At 42.7% G+C, this 23,326-nt stretch overlaps 1 protein-coding gene across 1 annotated transcript in view; it reads right to left on the bottom strand.

Annotated features, from left to right (window-relative positions):
* LOC111952253 (reelin) overlaps positions 1–23,326 on the bottom strand; it is a 266,162-nt gene that overhangs the window by 122,694 nt on the left and 120,142 nt on the right. Inside the window, 1 exon segment of the mRNA XM_070435040.1 lies at positions 7,887–7,957. Coding sequence (XP_070291141.1) covers positions 7,887–7,957 — 71 coding nt within the window.

Raw genomic sequence — 23,326 nt, 5'->3', positions numbered from 1 at the left:
ACCAAGAGAATGAAAAACAGCTTCTATCTGAAGGCCCTCAGAGTGCTAAACAGCAATCACTAACTCAGAGAGGCTGCTGCCTACATTGAGACCCAATCACTAGCCACTTTAATACATGGATCACTAGCCACTTTAAACAATGCCACTTTAAATAATGCCACTTTAATGATGTTTACATATCTTACATTACTCATATCATATGTATGCCACTCGGCCGTTGCTCACCCATATATATATATGTACATATTCTCATTCACCCCTTTAGATTTGTGTGTACTAGGTAGTTGTTGGGAATTGTTAGATTACTTGTTAGATATTACTGCACTGTCGAACTAAAAGCACAAGAATTTRGTTACACTCGCATTAACATCTGCTAACCATGTGTATGTGACCAATAAAATTGGATTTGATTTTGAGTAGCTCACAAGTAGATTGTAAGTTATAATCATTAGGCCTAATACTAAATGATTAAATCTGAGGGGGAATAAATCCTCCGCAAGCTGTTTACAGTCAGTTAACACCATTCTGCATTTTGCCATTTTTTCCCCTAACTTCAATCGGTTAATTCACATTGGTCAAATGTTTTCAATCATTTACAAAAGTAGCAGACCTGGCTGAGCCCCATATGCGAGGGCACCATGGCCACTTCGGTGTTTGGTATTTTATTAGGATCCCCATTAGCTGTTGCGAAAGCAGCAGCTGTCTTTCCTGTGGTCCACACAAAACATGAAACATGACATAATACAGAGCATTATTAATAGACAAGAACAGCTCAAGGACAGAACTATATGAATTTGAAATGTCACACATAGCCTACATATCAGTACAAGCACACAAACTATCTCGGTCAAATAGGAGAGTTGTGAGGTGTTGCTTCATCTGTTTTTTGAAACCAGGTTTACTGTTTACTTGCGCAATCTAAGATGGAAGGGAGTTCCATGGCTCTATATAATACTGGTTGCTTTCTTGAATTTGTTCTGGATTTGGGGGCTGTGAAAAGACCCCTGGTGGCATGTCTGTGGTGGGGTACGTGTGTGTCAGAGTGGTGTGTAAGTTGACTATGCAAACAATTTGGACAACACATTAACAACACATTAACAACACATTAACGTTTTTTTATAAAAAATAAGAAGTAATGCAGTCATTCTCTCCTTTACTTTTAGCCAAGAGAGACTGTCATGCATAGCATTGATATTAGCCCTCTGATTACAGTGAAGAGCAAGACGTGCCGCTCTGTCCTTCTTTGCAGCACTTGACCATTTGACTGGGTAATAATCAAGATAAGATAAAACTAGAGTTTGCAGGACTTGCTTTGTGGAGAGACATGTCAAAAAAGCAGAGCATCTCTTTATTACGGACAGATCTCTCACCATCTTTACAACAATTGAATTCATGTTTTGACCATGACAGTTAACAATCTAAGGTAACACCAAGTAATTTATTCTCAACTTGCTCAACATCCATGRTATTCATTATCAGATTCAGCTGAAGTCTAGAACCAATGGTACTATTTGTACCAAATACGATGGTCTTAGTTTTAGAGATGTTCAGGACTAGTAAATAAGGGGCCACCCATTCTAAAACTGAATGCAACTCTTTGTTTSACTAGCTGTAGTTGTTGAGGAATATAGGGTTGAACCATAAGCATACATAGACACACAGGCTTTGTTGAATGCCATTAGTAAAAARAGAAAAGAGTAGAGGGCCAAGGGATCTGCCTTGCGGTAGACGGCACTATACATGTTTAACATTAGCGAAGATTCTATTAAATCAAATCAAATTGTATTGGTCACACACACATGGTTAGCAGATGTTAAGGCGAGTGTAGCGAAATGCTTGTGCTTCTAGTTCCGACCGTGCAGTAATATCTAACAAGTAATCTAACAATTTCACAAAAACGATCTTATACACACACAAGTGTAAAGGAATGAATAAGAATATGTACATATAAATATATGGATGAGCGATGGCCGAACGGCATAGGCAAGATGCAGTAGATTGTATAGAGTACAGTATATACATATMWGATGAGTAATGTAGGGTACTGTAMTACCGTAGTGTCGTCTGTAGTGTACTACTGTAGTGTCGTCTGCAAACTTGATGATTGAGTTGGAGACYTGCATGACCACGCAGTTATGGGTGAACAGGGAGTACAGGAGAGGGCTGACAACGCACCCTTGTGGGGCCCCAGTGTTGAGGATCAGTGGGGTGGAGATGTTGTTTCCTACCCTCAGCTCCTGGGGGGCGGCCCGTCAGAAAGTCCAGGACCCAGTTGCACAGGGCGGGGTCGTGTCCCAGGGTCTCGAGCTTAATGACGAGTTTGGAGGGTACTATGGTGTTAAATGCTGAGCTGTAATCGATTAACAGCATTCAAACATAGGTATTCCTCTTGTCCAGGTGGGTTAGGGCAGTGTGCAGTGTGATTGCGGTTGGGTCGTCTGTGGACCTATTGGCGCGGWAAGCAAATTGAAGTASGTCTAGGGTGTCAGGTAGGGTGGAGGTGATATGATCCTTGACAAGTCTATCAAAGCACTTCATGATGACGGAAGTGAGTGCTACTTGTTTAGCTCTGTTATCTTAGCTTTCTTGGGAACAGGAACAATGGTGGCCRTCTTGAAGCATGTGGGAACAGCAGACTGGGATAGGGAGTGATTAAATATGTCCATAAACACACCAGCCAGCTGGTCTGCGCATTCTCTGAGGACGCGGCTAGGGATGCCGTTTGGGCCGGCAGCCTTGCGAGGGTTAACACGTTTAAATGTTTTACTCACGTTGGKWGCGGTGAAGGAAAGCCRGCAGGTTTTGGTAGTGGGCCATGTCCTCAAAGCATGCAAAGAAGTTGTTTAGTTTGTCTGGGAGCAAGATGTCGGTGTCCACGACCGGGCTGGTTTTCTTTTTGTAATCTGTGATTGAKTTTAGACCCTGCCACATACATCTTGTGTCTGAGCCGTTMAATTGCAACTCTACTTTGTCTCTATACTGATGCTTAGCTTGTTTGATTGCCTTGCGGAGGGAATAGCTACACTGTTTGTATTCGGTCATATRTTGGGTCGCCTTGTCATGATTAAAAGCAATGGTTCGCACTTTCAGTTTTGCTCGAATGCTGCCATCAATCCACGGTTTCTGGTTSGGGAAGGTTTTAATAGTCACCTTGGGTACAACATCACCGATGCACTTGCTAATTAACTTGCTCACCGAATCAGCATATACATCAATGTTGTTGTCTGAAACTATCCGGAACATATCCCAGTCCACGTGATCGAAGCAATCTTGAAGCGTAAAATGAGATTGGTCGGACCAGCGTTAAGCAGACCTGAGCATGGGCGTTTCCTGTTTTAGTTTCTGTCTATAGGCTGGGAGCAACAAAATGGAGTCGTGGTCAGATTTGCCGGAAGGAGGGCGAGGGAGGGCTTTGTGTGCGTCGRAGAAGTTAGAGTAGCAATGATCCAGAATTTTTCCAATCCGGGTCGCGCATTCGATATGCTGATAAAATTTCGGGAGCCTTGTTTTCAGATTAGCCTTGTTAAAATCCCCAGCTACAAATAATGCAGCCTCAGGATATGTGGTTTCCAGTTCACATAGCGTCCAATGGAGTTCTTTCAGGGCCGTCGAGGTGTCTGCTTGGGGGACATACATGGCTGTGATTATAATTGAAGAGAATTCTCTTGGTAGATAATGCGGCCGGCATTTGATTGTAAGGAATTCTAGTTCAGGTGAACAAAATGACTTGAGTTTCTGTATGTTGTTATGATCACACCACGACTCGTTAATCATAAGGCATACACCCTCTTCCTTCTTTTTAKCAGAGAGATGTTTGTTTCTGTCGGCGCGATGTGTGAAGAAACRGGGTGGCTGTASCGACTCTGATAACGTATCCCGAGTGAGCCATGTTTCCYTGAAACAGAGAATGTTYCAATCTCTGATGTCTCTCTGGAAGGCAACCCTTGCTCGAATTTCGTCTACCTTGTTGTCAAGAGATTGGACATTGGCGAGTAGTATACTCGGGAGAGGTGAGCGATGTGCCCGTCTACGGAGCCTGACCAGAAGACCGCTCGGTCTGCCCCTTCTGCGGCGCCGTTGATTTGGGTCGCCTACTGGGATCCGATCCATTGATCCTGGGTGGTGCGGTCCAAACAGAGATCCGGCTTCGGGAAAGTCGTATTCCTGGTTGTAATGTTGGTAAGTTGATGTGGTCTTATATCCAATAGTTCTTCCAGCTGTATGTAATAAGACTTAACATTTCCTGGGTAACAGTGTAAGAAATAATACATAAAAAACTAAAATACTGCATAGTTTCTTATAGAATGCGAAGACGACGCAGGCGACACATCTCCGTCGGCGCCATCCCCCTTCTTGTTTCTATTAGATAGATTGCTCTGAAATCACGAAATGGCACAGGTTGAAAAGCCATAATCATATTACGTTTTTTTCAACAACAGGTTATGGGCAAAAAATATCAAATTTTGCACAAGTTGCCCACAATCTTCTAATTATCAATGTCTTTCAACCAATAATAACCAATTGTTGAATAATAGTGAAGACGTTAAAACTTAAAACTATGAAATAAACACATATGTAATTCATGAAGTAACCAAAAAGTGTTAAAACAAATCAAAATATATTTTAGATTTAGATTCTTCAATGTAAACCGCTTTGTACAATCTTGGCATTCTCTCAACAGCTTCACCTGGAATGCTTTTCCAACAGTCTTAAGGTTCCAACACTATGTTGAGCACTTGTTGGCTGCTTTCCTTCACGCTGTGGCCCATCTCATCCCAAAGCATCTCAATTGGATTGAGGTTGGGTGATTGTGGAGGCCAGGTCATCTGATGCAGCACTCCACACTTCTTTCTTGGTCAAAACAGCCGGAGGTGTGTTGGTTAATGTCTTGTTGAAAAACCAATGATAGTCCAACTAAGCGCAAACCAGACGAGATAGCGTATCGCTGCAGAATGCTGTGTTAGCCATGCTGGTTAAGTGTGCCTTGAATTCTAAATAAATCACGACAGTGTCACCAGCAAAGCATCCCCACACCATCACACCTCCTCCTCCATGCTTTCACAGTGGAACCACACATGCAGAGATCATATGTTCACTACTCTGCATCTCACAAAGACATGGCGGTGAACCAAAATCTCAAATTTGGACTCAATCAAGAGAGATTTCCACCGGTCTAATGTCCATTGCTTGTGTTTCTTAGCCAAAGAAAGTCTCTTCTTCTTATTGGTGTCCTTTAGTAGTGGCTTCTGCAGCCATTCAATCATGAGCCTGATTTACAACAGTGTCTCTGAATAGTGGATGTTGAGATGTGGTCTGTTACTTGAACTCTGTGAAGCATATATTTGGGCTGCAATCTGAGGTCGGTTACATCTAATTAATTTATCTATTGCACAGCAAGGTAACTTTGGGTCTTCCTTTCCTCTGGCGGTCCTCATAGAGCAGTCATCGTCCTTTGGATCTGCAATTGAAGAAAACTTACCTTCATGTCTTAAAGTAATGATGGACTGTTATTGTCTCTTTGATATTTTTGAGCTGTTCTTGCCATAATATGGACTTGGTTTTTAAACAATAGGGCTTTCTTCTGTATACACCCCGACCTTGTCACAAAACTGATTGGCTCAAACTTATTAAGAAGGAAAGAAATTCCACAAATTAACTTTTAGAAAGGCACACCTGTTATTTTAAATGCATTCCAGGTACTACATCATGAAGCTGTTTGAGAGAATGCAAGTGTGCAAAGCTATCATCAAGTCAAAGGCAGGCTAGTTTGAAGAATCTCAAGTATAAAATATTTCTCGATTTGTTAAACACTTTTTTTTGTTACTACATGATTCCATATGTGTTATTTCATAGTTTTGATGTCTTCACTATTATCCTATAATGTAGAAAAGAGTACAAATAAAGAAAACCCTGAAATGAGTAGGTGTGTACAAACTTTTGACTGGTACTATTTATATCTGCCAAAATAACCTATTTTGTTTATTATAATACTATATTATTTTTATGTGAACATAATCAATGACCAAATTGAAATGCAAATTCCAGATAGCATTTTCAAGTTGACAGTTTTGTTCAATGCCCTACCAGAAAACACTTCCATATTGCAAAAGAAAATGAATATAAGATAAATCAAGGCTTACTTTTGTACGTTATTGTGATCACATTCTTTGTGGCAAAAACAAGATGAAAACAATGTGCAATTAAACAATGCTTTTTCTTAACCTACAAGTACAAAATTCAAATCCTTATTGGGTAAAACAATATTATTCCTCCATTTTCGATTTAATTTCCTCATTGTCATGAGTTATCCTGCCCACGTTCTTAACAGTTTGCCTGTGAATTTTTCCCTGTAGGTGGGGATTGTTCTGCCCCTGAACAATGCAGTTAACCCACTGTTCCTAGGCTGTCATTGAAAATAAGAATTTGTTCTTAACTGACTTGCCTAGTTAAATAAAGGTAAAACAAAATTGTCAGGGGAGGTGCATTATATTTTTGAGAGTCACAGAGTTGGTTCTGGATATGTCAATCGATCATTATGGGTGGTATTTTCAAGAAACGTGGCGGTAGTCACAGGGTTGGTAGGGTTTCAGACCTGTTAATTAATTATTATGGTTGGGATTTTCAGGGATGGGAGTATATTAGTAATCTAGTCATTAAAACAATTTTTCAATCGAATTAATTGTAGCAAAATCTGAGAAAATGTGTTGTGTTCTGTTCATAAAAATGGATTCTCCCTGTTAAGAAACAGTATAAAATGGCAGGATATATTTTTTAATTTTTTAATGTTAATATTTTCTGGGGATGGTCCCCCAGATCCCTCCACCCTCCCAAGCTTTTGCACCCCCACCTTCAGACAAAGTCAGGCACCCTTGTCTGTGTGTGTAATGCTTGAGGTTGGTAGCAGGTTGCATGGCTTCTGTGTCTGTCGGTGTCTCTGTGTCGTGTGTGTGTGTGTGTGTGTGTGTGTGTGTGTGTGTGTGTGTGTGTGTGTGTGTGTGTGTGTGTGTGTGTGTGTGTGTGTGTGTGTGTGTGTGTGTGTGTGTGTGTGTAATGCTGGAGGTTGGTAGGAAAAAACCTAAACAGGTCTTTTGCCAAACAGAGACGACTAGGCACTGTGACAGTATAGTTGATGTTGAGAGGGTCCTAGGGCAAGGAGAGGGAAATCTCTCTCTCTCTCTCTCTCTCTCTCTCTCTCTCTCTCTCTCTCTATTTATCTCTGTCTCTCTCTCCAGCTCGTTCTTTCTCTCACACTCTATCTCGTACACTCTTTACTACAGACAGTGTATCCATGTCACCTACTGTACAGTACAACTTCATCCTTCAATCCTTTTCTGTCTCTCTTACTCATTCACTCTTTCAGGCAATAGTGGAGGCTCTAGTCTTCATAGTGGCATGGGTCCAGACAGCTGAGTAGTATACTGTGAACTGTCTCAATGGCACCACTAGTACTTCCCATGGCACTACTGGCCTAAGACTAATAGCCTAGTGCTATTAAGGGCCACACTTGAGAGTGAAAACAGAGTTAGCCTACTTCAAGAAAACCCCACTTAATTTTCCTCTGATTGCAAACCTCTCTCGGGTAGTGTTTCAGAAGTGATCTGTTAAAGGGGTGCTTGAATAAGGAAGTCTGCTTCCTCCTAAACAAGTAATTACCACTACTCAGAGTGCATGATGGGAAAGCACTGTCAATGTGTATTTATTACTGTCACAGAGAAACTGGCTAAGGAGAACTAGCTATAAACAGTACAGCTCAGAGACATATCTGAGTTTAGCATAAACTGAAATGAAGCTGGCAATACAGCACACCCAAAAGTCTCTGTCTGTAGTGCTGAAACATCATCGTTAGTCTGTCTGCGGTTTGTGTTTGTGTGTTATCTGCTGCTCACCTCCCTGCTCACACAGCTGCTGGGCAAGAGTGTCCTTGAAGATGATCTGTCCTCGATGTGTAGCAGTGGCCCTGAGAGAGAGAGAGGGACGGGGATAGAGAGAGGGACGGGGATAGAGAGAGGGACGGTGATAGAGAGAGGGACGGTGATAGAGAGAGGGACGGTGATAGAGGGAGAGAGACAGAGGGAGATGCAGAAAGAGCATTAAGTCAAACTGTGCCGAGGGTAAAGATGAGACTATCAATATAAAGATTAACTTTGAACAGATGCCTTAATTCACCAGTAGATTTTTAAAAAATTGTGTTTGTCTGTCTGTATGTGTTGAAGTGCCGCCTTTAGCCTTTTTGAGGCCCTCAGCAAGATTTGATTGGGGGCACTCCCCTACCTCACAGGCAAAACGTTTTAGTGTCCCCAAGTGCTTTGTGAACTGGGAAGTGCCGGAACAAAAGGTGGGTGACCATTTCATGAAATCCTGCATTATTTTAGATGACTGGAGACTTTAACATAATCTTTTTTTATAACTCACAAATTATCAAAATGACAGGCTACTTTGACACTAACAAACTGAGAATCTGAAATCAAGAAAAATAACCTTGTCTTGAATCCATCAATAGCCTGGACCTAGGGGTGTGGAGACACACATACTGTACAATATGAGGAGGAAATGAATAGTCCTAAAAGAGATTTCCAGTGTCACTGACTCACCAGCGATTGGCTGATGCGCTGATGCTAAAAGCTTATGTCTCTCTTGTTTTACTTTGTGAAACAATGCGGTTCGCTCAATAGGCCTATTTGGCAGCCGACATACTGATTAGTCTTCTCTTTTCAACCTGATACATTTGCTTTCCAACCTGTGTTTTCCCGTAATTGTATTTCAAATATTGCGAGGCCTGTTTTGGCTGCATGCTGTTCAATGACAGATTTGCCGCATGTTCCCGACTGTAGGCATGCCTTGTGCCTGGGCTACACACAATCCACAGCTCGGCATATATTATTTTTTACAAGCCATCGATCCTCTGTGGCTAAATGATATGCCTACTCCTGGTGTAGTATTTTGAATTATTAAATGTATTTCTGAACAGACAGCAGTAGTTCTATAACAATTGATCAGGGGTGCTGTGACACTTCCAACACCCTTCCCACCTAAGTACAATGCTGGAGAGATGAGAGTTGCAGGCTCCTGTCTATCAGAGCAGAGAGAGGGAGAGAGGTCATAGAAAGACAACTCTCTCACCACGGCAATGGCCATGCGTTGGTCTATATAGGCTACGATTTTGCGCAAACCATAAACCCAGGCCTGGTCAACACAAATCAATTCTTAAAATATCAGGCATGTTTTCATATTACGTTTTTCAAGGGGCAGGAGAATCACAGAAGTAACACTAATTGCTTTTATTAGAATTTTTACATTGAAAACATTGACAATTATTTTTCATGCCACAAGAGGCACCGGATCCTGGAAATTGGGTTCTGGAACAAAATTGTACAAAACTGAGAGGATCTGGCTGGTGTCCCTCTCTTGGCAGTGGATGCATTTTTTCAGTGTTAAAGTTAAATTCCTGCAATTATACATATTTCAAAGTGAAAGTGTTTTGCAACTCTTTACATTTTGCCATGGGGCAGAGAACATTTTGCAGTTTTAAAGAAACTGTCCAGTGAAAATCCCACTTTTAAAAGTCCAATGCAGCTGTTTTTATCTCAATATCAAATAATTTATGGGTAACAATTAAGCACCTTACTGTGATTGTTTGAAATTAAAATGGTCAAAAAGAAACAAAAATTGCTTCTTAGCAAAGAGCAAGTTCTCAAGCAAGAATTTTGCTTGGACTGTCTGGGAGTGGTCTGGGTGGGGAGGGGAAAACTGAAAACTATCTGTTATTGCAGAGAGGTTTGGAACTCTCTCTTATTGGTTTATTAAATCAATTACTGCATGTTGACGTCACCAGGCAGGCCCAAAATCCATCCCACCAAAACAGACTGACATTTCAGGACGTCTTTTCAAACAGCTCTTACACTAAAAGGCATTATCATAATTTTCACAATTTCACAGAATTATCCCAACCTCAGTATGGAAATATATATGAAACACAGGAGAATCACTTTTTTGACTGCACTTTGAAAGCTTGTATTCTGATATCTTTATTGTTCGATATAAAAGACACGAGCAAATCAGCTCAAAGTGATTTTGATTTTGGAAATCTGTTCCAAAGTATTCCCATGCATAATAGAGAGATATAGTCCCTTTTGAAAGGGTTCACAACCTAGACTTTATCCACGTTTTGAATTTAATAGTCATTMTTTTGTCAACGCTCTACATAAAAATTGTTAACAAGATTGTTTTAATGAATGGAAAATAAAACACGAATATATCTTGATTAGATAAGTAGTCAATACATCTTAGAATGACCTAAGAGCTTTGCACACCTGGATTGTACAATATTTTCCCATTATTATAAAAAAAAATATTCAAGCTAAGTCAAGTTATTTGTTGATCATTACTTGACAGCCATTTTCAAGGTTTTGCCATAGATTTTCAATCCGATTGAAGTCAAAACTTTAACTAGGCCACTCTGGAACATTCAATGTCGTCTTGCTAAGCAACTCCAGTGTGTATACTTGTGTTTTAGGTTATTGTCCTGCTGAAAGATGAATTTGTTTCCCAGTGTCTGTTGGTATGTTGCCTGTGCTTAGCTCTATTCCTTGTATTTGTGTCCTAAAAAAACTCCCTAATCCTTACTGATGACCATAACTTGATGTAGCCACCACCATGCTTGAAGATATGAAAAGTGGTACTCAGTAATACGTTGTGGTGGTTTTGCCCCAAACATCACGCTTTGTATTCAGGACAAAAAGTTAATTTCTTTAGTGCCTTACTGCAAACATGTTGCATGTTTTGGAATATTTCAATTCTGTACAGGCTACCTTCTTTTCACACTGTCTATTAGATTAGTATTGTGGAGTAACTACAATGTTGTTGGTCCATCCTCAGTTATCTCCTATCACAGCCATTAAATTCTGTAACTGTTTTGAAATCACCATTGGCCTCCCTGAGCGGTTTCCTTCCTCTCCGACAACCTAGTTATGAAGGGTGCAAGTATCTTTGTAGTTTCCATCAAAAGTGTAAAAAATAATTGCACCATGCTCAAAGGGATAATCAATGTATTTTCTTATTTTTTTACCCATCTGCCAATAGGTGCCCTTCTTTGTGAACCATTGGAAAATCTCCCTGGTCTTTGTGCTTGAATATGTGCTTGAAATTCACTGCTCTCCTTAGGGACCTTACAGATAATTGTAAGTGGGGAGTACAGAGATTGGGTTTTCATTACAAAAATCATATTACACACGATTATTGCAGACAGAGTGAGTCCATGCAACTGTTTATGTAAGCATATGTTAAGTATGTTAAGCACATTTTGAATCCTGAACTTATTTAGGCTTGCTATAACCAAATGTTAGAATATTTATTGACTGAATACATTTCAGCTTTTCACTTTTCATTCATTTGTATACATTTATGCGGTATTGTGTGTAGATTTAGTGACACGAAATCTCAATTTAATCCATTTTATATGCAGGCTGTAACACAACAAAATGTGGAAAAAGTCAAGGGGTGGGAATACTTTCTGAAGGCACTGTATTTGTGATTATATGCAAATGTAAGCAAGGTTTGAAAATGCAATTTGCTTTGTCAAATATTATATATGTTTGGGCTTCAAAGTCTACACATAATTTGCAATTATGTTCTGGCCCCCTGACCATCCTCTCAAGAAAACAATCAGCTTGCGGATGAATCTAGATGGTGATCCCTGAGGCAGAGCCTGAACCCATGGATGTAGGGACCACACACCTCTCCGCGGCAGAGCGGCGTCAATGGAGACAGCTGGCTCTGTCCCTATTGCGGCCAGGAGGGGCACCAGCTTTAGTGGTGTCTGGTGTGCCCCAACCCAGAGTTCACTAGAGCAGATGGGCGGCCACGTGACCTTCCGTCTCCCAGGGAAGGCGTGAGTATTCCATTACCTTCATTCTCCGCCAAACCCTTTACGATTCCTATTTCACTGGCTGGCTGTCCCTCAAGTTTGGTCTCTACAGCTCTAGTGGACACCGGTGCCATTGGGTACTTTATCGACCAGGCCCTCACATTCAGGGAAGAGGCAACTTCATGTCCGCTCTCCTCTCCTTTTCCTGTTCAAGCCCTGGATATGCGTCCATTGGGATCCAGCACAATTATGCACGTCACAGCACCACCCACCCTCACTGCGCCTTCCTCATCATCACCGTACACAATCCTCGGCTTCCCGTGGCTCCAACTTCATAACCTGGCTGGGCCCTAGGATGTTGGAGGACCTATTTTATCCATCTCTCTCTGGTCTACCTATCACATTCCAGGTCGCTGAAGCACAGCAGGTCTTCTGGCACTATGGCCTTTGAGGATTTTGTTTCCGACCGTGGTCCCCAGTTCACGTCACAGGTCTGGAAAGCCTTTATGGAGAAGCTGGGGGCCACGGTCAGCCTCACATATGGGTACTGGCCTCAGTCTAACGGGCAGGTGGAGAGGACCAACCAGGATTTGGGGAGGTTCCTAAGGAGTCACTGCCAGGACCGGCAGGGGGAGTGGGCCCGGTTCRTTCCCTGGCGGAATACGCCCAGAACTCACTTCGTCACTCCTCTACCGGGCTGACTCCCTTCAAGTGCATCCTGGGATATCAGCTCCGTGGGCTCCGTGGACTCCGAGCCAGACCGAGGCCCCTGCAGTGGATGAGCGGTTCTGGAGCATAGAGAAGGTGTGGAACGCTACACACATGAGACTCCAGCACACCTTCAGAAGGATCAGGCGGACCACCACCGCAGTGAGGCTCCCGTGTTCCATCCTGGTGATCATGTCTGGCTCTCCACCAGGAACCTCCAGCTCCGTCTGCACTGCCAGAAGCTGAGCCCCCGGTTTGTGGGGCACTTCAAGGTCCTCCAGAGGGTCAATGACGTAACATATTGTTTAGGGGTACTGTCACACCTACTCCTGCTCCCTCCGGTGCGCGACGTCACCGGTCTACTAACCATCGGTCCTGGCAACCCACATTGTGCACACCTTGCAACCATCATTTCACACCTGCTCCCCATCGTTAAGCGCACCCGGACTTCATCACCACACTGATTCCTCTCCCTTCATATCGCCCTCAGTTGCCTCAGTCATCAGGCAGTATTGGTTTTGGTTACGTTCAGTACGCATCTGCTGTTTTGTATCATCTTCATGTTTATTATTATTAAACTCGCCTTCTGCAGCTGTTTCCAAACTCCCTTCAGATACATTACATCAGTATGCTGTAGGCCCAATACATTATGACATTTTCATTTTATTTGCTGTGCCTAGTTAAAGGTTAAATAAATAAAAATAAAAATGACCACATACTGGCTTTGCTTGAATGACCCTGCAAATGCATTGTTGTGGGACAATTTCAAAATATATATATTTCAAAAGTTTACGTAGGCAATATAGATCAGTTGTTGTATTACTTGTGAGGCACAGCTGAGTGAGCATTCATTTAAATAATTCGCTTCTTACTTTTTATTTTACCGGGCTGATGATGCCTGCATCTGATGGTCAGTCTCAGGAGAGAGACTAAGAGAGCAGCAGACTGATGGTCCGTCTCTCAATATCCCTACGCTCTCCCTGCCAAAAAGGGACACCGTCTTCCGTCTTATGGCAAAACTCAAGTTCACCACATTATTTCTGCCTCATGCACAAATTATTATTTTTAATCCTATGAACAGAGAAAGTTAAATATTTCTCAATATAAAAACAGATCCAAGTCGCTAATAATAACTCAAACCTATCGATACACTGTCTTACTTCATTGCAGCTGCAGTGCTGGTTGTAGCACGAGTGGAAGTAAGAAGAAGGCACATTTTATGGCTTGTAAAAGTGTTGACAGTGCTGACTAACAACTTAAACATGAACTCACTCATTAAAACAGCAGCTCTTTCTTTGCTGTATTTGCTGACAGTCTCTCTCTAGTCATGGTTTTAAAAGTTTTATCTCACAGTATTAACTTTTCTGTAGGTTTCTTTTACGCCTGCTACATTACTGCAGACACGGTATTCTGAGCCATTCGATTGGCCAGCAGTAGGCCTATAGTGCACTTGATTTGCTCTCCGGGCCCACCAGGAAAGCAGAGTTTGTACCTTCAGACACATGACATGGTTCAAAATGGGAAAACTTCGCCTAGCCGTGGCACTGGGCAGCTAAATCGGGTGCACCTACCGCCAACAGCATGAGACYAATAAGAAAAAAATAGGAAGGCAATGCTTTTCGACTGTTGGTGAGAGGTTAAATGGGTTGGTTGTTTGAGTGCTTTGCTGACATGTTGGAGATACTGTATGTACGTTGTAAGGGTTGCTCTAAAATATAGTCTACAATGTGTAAAAAGGGTTATCGGAGTGCTTTGTGTGTTGGCATTTTGGACAGTAATGCTCTTCTTAAGGTTTTATACCACAAGGTGAGGAGATCCCCTAAGTACAACAAAGGCATGAGGTCCATGGGACTTGAGATGCATCTCGTCAAGAGGTAGAGCAACTAAAATGTCTACTGTCCAGGTCTTTATTATGGGTCAGCACTTGTACTGTACACCCTTGCATGTTAACTAAACTAAAACAATTTTACTTTCACTATAATTGTATCTTAAACACACTTAATACAGTTCTTTCGAACCTCTGTAGCTCAAAAGTCAGCTGAGTTCTCGCTCCCAGATAAGTGGTGTAAGACAGTAGGCCAAAAGACCAGACAGAGCAGAGATGTGGTATAAGACAATGTAATACAGCTCACACATTGGTATAAGACAGCAGCAGATGGAGTAGAGAATGACACACCAGCAGGACATGGCATAGAGACTACAGTGTAAAGAGATACATGATGTCACGATGAGTCATAGGGTGGTGACCTGACCTGCTTCTCGTAAATGAGTACCCCCAGGAAAGACACTGATACAAACACATGCACACAAACATATCAAATGCCCTTAACACAACTGAATAGTCCTTAGCAAGATCCAGCTTGACAACATCCTTATGGGCAGTCAATTGTTGGTATCACAGATACTGAGATTAAAGTACACTGCATGACCAAAAGTATGTGGACACCTGCTCGCCGTACAACTCATTCCAAAATCATGGCCATTGGAGTTGGTCCCCCCTTTACTGCTATAACAGTCTCCACTCTTCTGGGAATGCTTTCCAGTAGATTTTGGAACATTGCTGCGGGGTCTTGCTTCCATTCAGCCACGAGCAGTAGTGAAGTCAGGTGCTGATGTTGGGTGATTACGCCTGGCTCACAGTCAGTGTTCCAATTCATTGARGGGGTTGAGGTCAGGGCTCCCTTGCAGGCCAGTCAAGTTCTTCCACACCAAACTCGACAAACCATTTCTGTATGGAACTCACTTTGTGCACCGGGGCATTGCCATGGTGAAACAGGAAAGGGCCTTCCCGAAACTGTTGCCACAAAGTTGGAAGCACAGCATCGTCTAGAACGTCATTGTATGCTGTAGTGTTAAGATTTCCCTTCACTGGAACTAAGATACCTAATCCGAACCATGAAAAACAGTCCCAGACCATTATTCTTCCTCCACCAAACTTTACAGTTGGCACTATGCATTGGGGCAGGTACCGTTCTCCTGGCATCCGCCAAACCCAGATTCATCTGTTGGACTACCAGATGGCGAAGCGTGATTCATCACTCCAGAGAATACGTTTCCACTGCTTCAGAGGCCAATGGTGCCGAGCTTTACACCACTCCAGCCGACGCTTGGCATTGCATATGATGATCTTAGGCTTGTGTGTGGCTGTTTGGCCGTGGAAACCCATTTCATGAAGCTCCCGATTTACAGTTCTTGTGCTGACTTTGCTTCCAGTGGCAGTTTGGAACTCAGTAGTGAGTGTTGCAATCGAGGACAGACGATTTGTATGCGCTACGCTCTTCAGCACTCGGCGGCCCCGTTCTGTGAGCTTGTGTGGCCTACCACTTTGCGGCTGAGCTTGTTGCTCCTAGAAGTTTCCTCTTCAAATAACATCACTTACAGTTGACAGGGGAAGCTCTAGCGGGGCAGAAATTTGACGGACTGACTTGTTGGAAAGGTGGCATCCTATGACGGTGCCAAGGTTGAAAGTCACTGATCTCTTCAGTAAGGCCCTTCTACTGCCAATGTTTGTCTATGGAGATCGCATGGCTGTGTTTGATTTTATACACCTGTCAGCAACGGGTGTGGCTGAAATAGCCGAATCCACTAATTTGAAGGGGTGTCCAGATACTTTTGTTTATACTGTATAGTGTATCTGTCTATCAAGCTGTTTTATAATTTATATACTAACTCTTAGTTACTGAATCTAAGAGCCAGAGGTGGTAAAAGATTCCGTTTTAAATCCCAGTAAAAAATGATGTCCACACTAACAGTTTTTTTGGAAGCAARACCAGAACCTGATTAAAAATCAAATCAAATGTGTCAAGTCTTGTAAAAATCAATCGCAGGGCTATCGAGGTCAAAGTCATGAAAGACGTGAAGTCATAAATATCCCCGTGGTGGTCTATTTCCTGGCCAGCCATTTTATTGCCTGGCTAAGTCAGTATGTACCCATCTTGTACTGCAGTATCACAGCAGGCCCATCAAATATACTCTGAGTGCCTGTGTGTGTGTGTGTGCGCGTGTGTCTTTAAACTAATCAGTGCTGGCTATTTACAAAATGTAATCGCTTCCAATCATGTCCCAAATTAATCCTCCCTGGGCCAAATGAAGACATTACTGAAAACATTAAAACTTTGGTGCTGATCCAAATAGAGAATCACTCTCCCAGACACTCAGTAAACTTGATATGCACGCACGCGAACACACAAACACTCTCTGGGCTTGTCAGAGAGGTAATTGCGGTCAAAATGAAAGACCCACTGAAATACTTCCTCAGTCTAGTAGGGATTGCATCAGTGAGACATATTATCGCTGTTCTCTAAATGAAACAATTGTAGCAGGGCTGTGTGGAAACTCCATTTGTCACTGTCACTCCACAACACGACACAGCAATCTCCAGGACATACTCCTCTTTTTCTCCCTCAACACACTCTGTCAAGATGGCATGGCATAGCACAACGAGACACAACACCGTGCAGCACAACAGAGAGAAGAGGAGAGCAGAGGAGTGGAGTGGAGAGGAGCGGAGAGGAGTGGAGGAGAGGAGGAGAGAGGAGACCAGAGGATAGAAGCGAAGAGGAGTGGAGAGAAGAGGGGAGGGGAGTGGAGAAAAGCGGAGAAGAGGAGAGGAGAGACGCGGATACCAGAGGAGAGGAGGAGAGGAGGAGAGCAGAGGCGTGGAGTGGAGAGGAGTGGAGGAGAGGCACTTTCATTCTCCTGCAGCCCCTCTTCCACTCCATCTCTTCTCCTAAACTCCTTGCACCCCACCTCACTCTCCCCCCCCCCCCCCCATAGAGACTGTGTTTTTTATGGGTGTCAAAGTATTTACACCATTCATCTCATGAATAATGAATACAACCCTCATTCATTAATAACGAATCCATGTTGCTGCGGTGATGGTGGGGAGAGACAGCACACACAATCTTATTCAGACATCTAAATGGTTAAACATTCATTTGATTTGTGTTGTGGGTATTTTTATGAATAAATGATTTGTGGTGATGAACAGCGGGTGGGGATGTAGGAACAAGCCTCTAATATTTATTAAACAGAAACACAGAGTCAGGTATCAGGCTGCGCTAACTAACAAGACATGAGAGCAACACAGCATAGCACAGTGCTCCACAACCTGCACAAAGGTTATGCAAATATTCCCTTTAGCAGTGTGTATATCATTAAATCAGGTTGGGAGAGACACACGGAGAGAGACAGACGAGGAGAAAGGAGTTTAGCCCCTCTGTCTATCTGAACAAGGAGAAGAGGTGTGATCGATGCAACTCCACAGCTGCGTCTGTCCTGTCGGTACACTCTGCTGGAACCTCAGCGTGTGTCTCATTACAGGACACACACACTGTACACACACACACAAACACACACACACACACACACACACACACACACACACCACACACACACACACACACACACACACACACACACACACACACACACACACACACACACACACACACACACACACCACACACCACACACACACACACACACACACACACACACACACACACACACACACACACACACACACACACACACACTTACTGAACACCTAAACATGAATTTTTATTTATTTGAGAGGGAAAGCAATTAAGGGCTCAAACATCTCGGAGTGTATGTGTGTGCGTGTTTATGAGTGTGCGTGCGTGCGTGCGTTTGTCCTCCTCTGATTGCTGTTCTACAATCATTCATCTTCTGAAAAAGAGTGTCATTCTCTCATTAGTGAAGGGGGTGCAGATCGGAGAGAAGGGGGGCGAGGAGAGGAGGATGGAGAGGAAGGAGGGGTGGACATTTCAAAATAGTTGAGAAGAGAAAAGAGAGACGTATGAATTAAGTTGGAAGGAAGGAGGGATAGATAAAAGGTAGGGAAGAGGGGGGAGAAACGGAGGACAGGGGGATGGAGAAGGAGGTAAAGATAGTGTATACAGAGGCGTCATGCCTCTAATATACAGTGCATTCGGAAATATATTTCTCTCTCACTGTAATATTACTATCCACCTAGCAATTTTATGAAGTTGACTTTAACTAGCCCAGATAGGTTCCCAAATTCTCAACCTCATAACCAGCTACCAATGAGCCATTACAGGCTATCAATAAAGTTAGAGATTGTTTAAATATATTAGCTGTCATGCCTGCTGGCAAGGCAGGTAGACTTTAGAAAAGCAAGCAATTTCTAAATGTACTGAATAAGACTCACATTCCTTTACCCATATTTAAGCAGAGATGCAGAGAAGCATATTTCGTTTCTTTAAAATAGCCACCAGTCAGGAGGATACAGACAGCTCGAGGTATGCTTTTTTATGCAGAAAAATAAACATATTTTTTACATAGAATTAAGCATAATGAGTATAGCTCTAGATTGCAGGAAAAAGCCGTTTCAGCTGTTTGAAAAATGCTAAATTCTCCCACTTTGSACCATCCCTTATCCATCCTCACATAATTTGWGCCCCTCAGATTTTTGGGGTACATGACACCCTGAGTGTTTATAGTTGGTGAGAAGAGAGAAGGGACGTTTCCTCCCGAGTGGCGCAGCGGTCTAAGGCACTGCATTGCAGTGGGTTCAATCCCGGGTTGTATCATAGCCGGTCGTGATCGAGAGTCATATAGGGCGGTGCACAATTGGCCCAGCGTCGTCCAGCTTAGGGGAAGGTTTGGCCAGGGAGCTTGACTTGGCTCATCGCGCTCTAGCGACATCTTGTGGCAGGCTGGGCGCCTGCAGGCTGACCTCAATCATCAGGTGAATGGTGTTTCCTCTGACACGTTGGTGCGGCTGGCTTCCGGGTTAAGCAGGTGGGTGTTAAGAAGCGGGTCATGTTTCGAAGAACGCARGACTCGACCTTCGCCTGGGGAGAAAAAGGGGGTAAAATACAGCCAAAAAATACAGAGATACGCGTGGACAGCAGCGGGGTAAATGTCTGACATTTTTTGGTGTTTTGTGTAACAGGTGTTTCTTTCCATTCAGCCCTGTTTGGAGACTGGATGTATGTTGTGAGTGGATGAACGCGCGCTCGCAGCCTAGTAAAGAAGCCCTTTGTAGTGATTGTTTGACAATCAGATGAAAACATCATGATTGGTTGTGTTTATGCCACAATAAAAGGTAATATATTTTAAAAGTTAAATGACAAATCTTTACGGATAGGCCCACAGAGATCCTATTGAATTAATAGGGATTATGTATTTATATGATTAGGCCCATAAAATGTATTGCTGCACATCTTAATGAATTTTAGCTAGGGAAGTCAGTTCAGAACAAATTATTAATTACAATGACGGCCTACTGGGGAACAGTGGGTTAACTGCCTTGTTCAGTGACAGAACGACAGATTTTTACCTTGTCAGCTCGGGGATTCAATCCAGCAACCTTTTGGATACTGGCCCAACACTCTAACCACTAGGCTATCTGGGAGATGGTTGGCAAATCACCTGCTTGTTAGTACAGGATCAGGAGGAGTGGAGGAGCTTCACAACACACATGCATGCGCGCTGGCAGGCACACACAAACACGCACGCACGTAGGCAGGCACACACAAACATGCACACACTCAGGCAGGCACACACAAACATGCACACACTCAGACACACGCAAACACAGACAAACATACACTAAGGACTGACCTTGACAACAGTTAAGTGATAATTGAGAAATGAGCTAAACAAGCAGCGAGGAGACGGAACAAACATTACTGTCGTCTACCACTATTTTACTATTAACAAGGAAATTGTTGATCCATGCATGTTTCCATTTTGTTTTCACCTCATCTGTGATGCCATTAAGAAAGGAGAGGAGAACTAATGTGAAAAAATGAGCCTCAGAAAATGTTATTTGTTCCTTAGAGCGCTATCATTTAGAGACTAATTGGGACAAAGGAAGGGGAGAGGGGTTAGTCTACCTATCTTTACAGGGCTAGCAGGAAAACTGCACTTGTGATTATTTGTGGTATCTGGGTTGTCAATCAAACGGTAAAAACATATGTGGGGCCACAAACCACATGTGGTCACAGAAAAAGAGATATGTCGAACCAATCACAACCCCCTCTCCCTAGATGATGGTACCATTTTATTGTCTAGTGTCAGTTTAATTCAAGTAAACAGATACTTTTTCAAATCTAATTTCTATTTCATCGAGAGTTGATAATGATCCAGACTCTAACAGCAGGTGTGTGATGAGACAATAGACAGAAGCATGGGGTAGGAGAGTGGGGATTACAACTGAGCAGTGCAGGGGGACTATTGAATCGACCATGGTGTCTGGGGTAAATTCAGGAATCAGCGGTCAGGGTCGGGCTGCTTGGGAAATAAGGCGTAATAGGAATGTATACCTTGGGGAAGGGGGAAGCACAGCAACTGGAGAAAGATATCTGGCAAGGAAATTAGGTACAGCAAGTATTGTGAGGTAAAAGGTAACAGAAACGTAGSCTCTAGAGAGGTAAAAATGAACAGAGACAATAAAGTTATAAATACAAAAGTATTTAAGCTTGATCACTTCATAATTTCAGAACACACTAAACTTCAATGCCTTGTTTTCTCTCTTTTTCCCTCTTCTCATCCTTTGTCATTTGATGTTTGCTGTGGACCTGCAAAACCATCAAAGGGCACTATCAATCAAGCTTGAATTAAACAGTGTTTTAATGATGAGGAGGGAAGATCATTTAAATGATTTAATGTAAATATTTAATGATGTTATGTTAAACTGACTGCAGGGGGGACTTCACTGATTGGCTTAACCGAGGCAGGAAATCAATATGATTGGTTAATGCCTCAGGAGATGATGAGGTCACAGGGTTAAACAGGCCACCTGTCAACCTCTCACAATGACCTATATGATCTTTGACGGTTTAAGGAAATTATTAACATTCTGCTCTCAAATATTATGATCCAAATATTGGCAATGGACTTATTTACATATCTGACAACCAGAAGTGTAATTTGATTTAGAGAACTGAGCACTCAACCTTGGCTTTCCTAACACCACGATCTCACCAAGTGAACGACACAGTACCATGTTTCACCCAGCTCCGTGCTCACACAGCCCAGCCCAGACTGCAGCAGAGAACAGATGGCAGAAGCATCATCAGCACAAAATAGGATCCATTTCTTTTCATTTAGCACTAACAAGACAAACACCTGTGTGTGTGTGTGTGTGTGTGTGTGTGTGTGTGTGTGTTTGTTGTGTGTGTGTGTGTGTGTGTGTGTGTGTGTGTGTGTGTGTGTGTAACGGTCATCAAAATTGTTAATAGGTTTAATAACAATTGTAATAAATGCAAGAATTGGACAATGGATGAAGATACTCCAAAGTGTTTGAATTGTTAATGAAATATAGCACATCAATATAGCACATAAAACATTTTACTGGGATTTTGACGGGAATTCAGGTATTCAATTGACTGTAAAATGTCACTGTTTATTTTCTTAGAACGCACTCATAAACATTTTGTAATAGTGTCAGGAATTTCTTTTATATTTTGAAAATTATATGTGCCTCATTTGCATAAATACACTGGGTGTATTTGCATTTATGAAAATATTAACATAAAGGGGTGGGACAGGGCTTCAACCACAAAAACGTCCTTAGTCTAGGCCTTCCTGCACTAACCTGCACTGTCTCGACTTCCTCATTAATAACTGTTGTGTTCACGTTCTGTTGCATAATTCAACAACCTGGAAAGCCTTGGGTTCATACATGTTAACATCAGAAGCCTCCTCCCTAAGTTTGCTTTATTCACTGCTTTAGCACACGCCGCCAATCCTGATGTCCTAACCGTGTCTGAATCCTGGTTTAGGAAGGACACAAAAAATTCTGAAATTTCCATCCCCAATTACAACATTTTCCATCAAGATTGAACTGCTAAAGTGGGCGGAGTTACAATCTACTGCAGAGACAGCCTGCAGAGTTCTGTTCTACTATCCAGGTCTATGCCCAAACAGTTCGAGCTACTACTTTTTAAAAATCCATCTCTCCAGAAATAAGTCTCTCACTGTTGCTGCTTGTTATAGACCCCCCTCAGCTCCAAGCTGTGCCCTGGACACCATATGTGAATTGATTGCCCCCCATCTATTGTCTGAGCTCGTACTGTTAGGTGACCTAAACTGGGATATGCTTAACACCCCTGCTGTCCTYCAATCTAAGCTAYATGCCCTCAWWCTCACACAAATRATCAWGGAACCTAGCAGGTACYACCTCAAATCCGAAAACATGGGCACCCTCATAGATATKATCCTGACCAACTTGCCCTCTAAATARACCTCTGCTGTTTTCAACCAGGATCTCAGCGATCACTGCCTCATTGCCTGCATCCGTTATGGGTCAGTGGTCCCTRATCACTGTCAAACACTCCCTAAAACACTTCAGCGAGCAGYCCTTTCTAATCGACCTGGCCCGGGTATCCTGGAAGGATATTGACCTCATCCCGTCAGTAGAGGATCCCTGATMGTTCTTCAAAAGCSCCTTTCTCACCAWCTTAAATAAGCATGCCCCATTCAAGAAATGTTGAAKTAAGAACAGATATAGCCCTTGTTTCACTCCAYACTTGACTGCCCTTGACCAGCACAAAAACATCCTGTGGCGCACTGCACTAGCTTCGAATAGTCCCCGCGATTTGCAAKATTTCAGGGAAGTCAGGAACCAATATACACAGTCAGTTAGGAAAGCKAASGCTAGCTTTTTCAAACKMAAATTTGTATCCTGCAGCACTAATTCCAAAAGGTTTAGGGACACTGTAAAGTCCATGGAGAATAAGAGCATCTCCTCTCAGCTGTCCA

Source organism: Salvelinus sp. IW2-2015, linkage group LG26 (assembly GCF_002910315.2).
Source record: "Salvelinus sp. IW2-2015 linkage group LG26, ASM291031v2, whole genome shotgun sequence".
Lineage (NCBI taxonomy): Eukaryota > Metazoa > Chordata > Actinopteri > Salmoniformes > Salmonidae > Salvelinus > Salvelinus sp. IW2-2015.
Note: the sequence above shows the minus strand (reverse complement) of the source record. Positions and strands in the feature narration are given on the sequence as shown.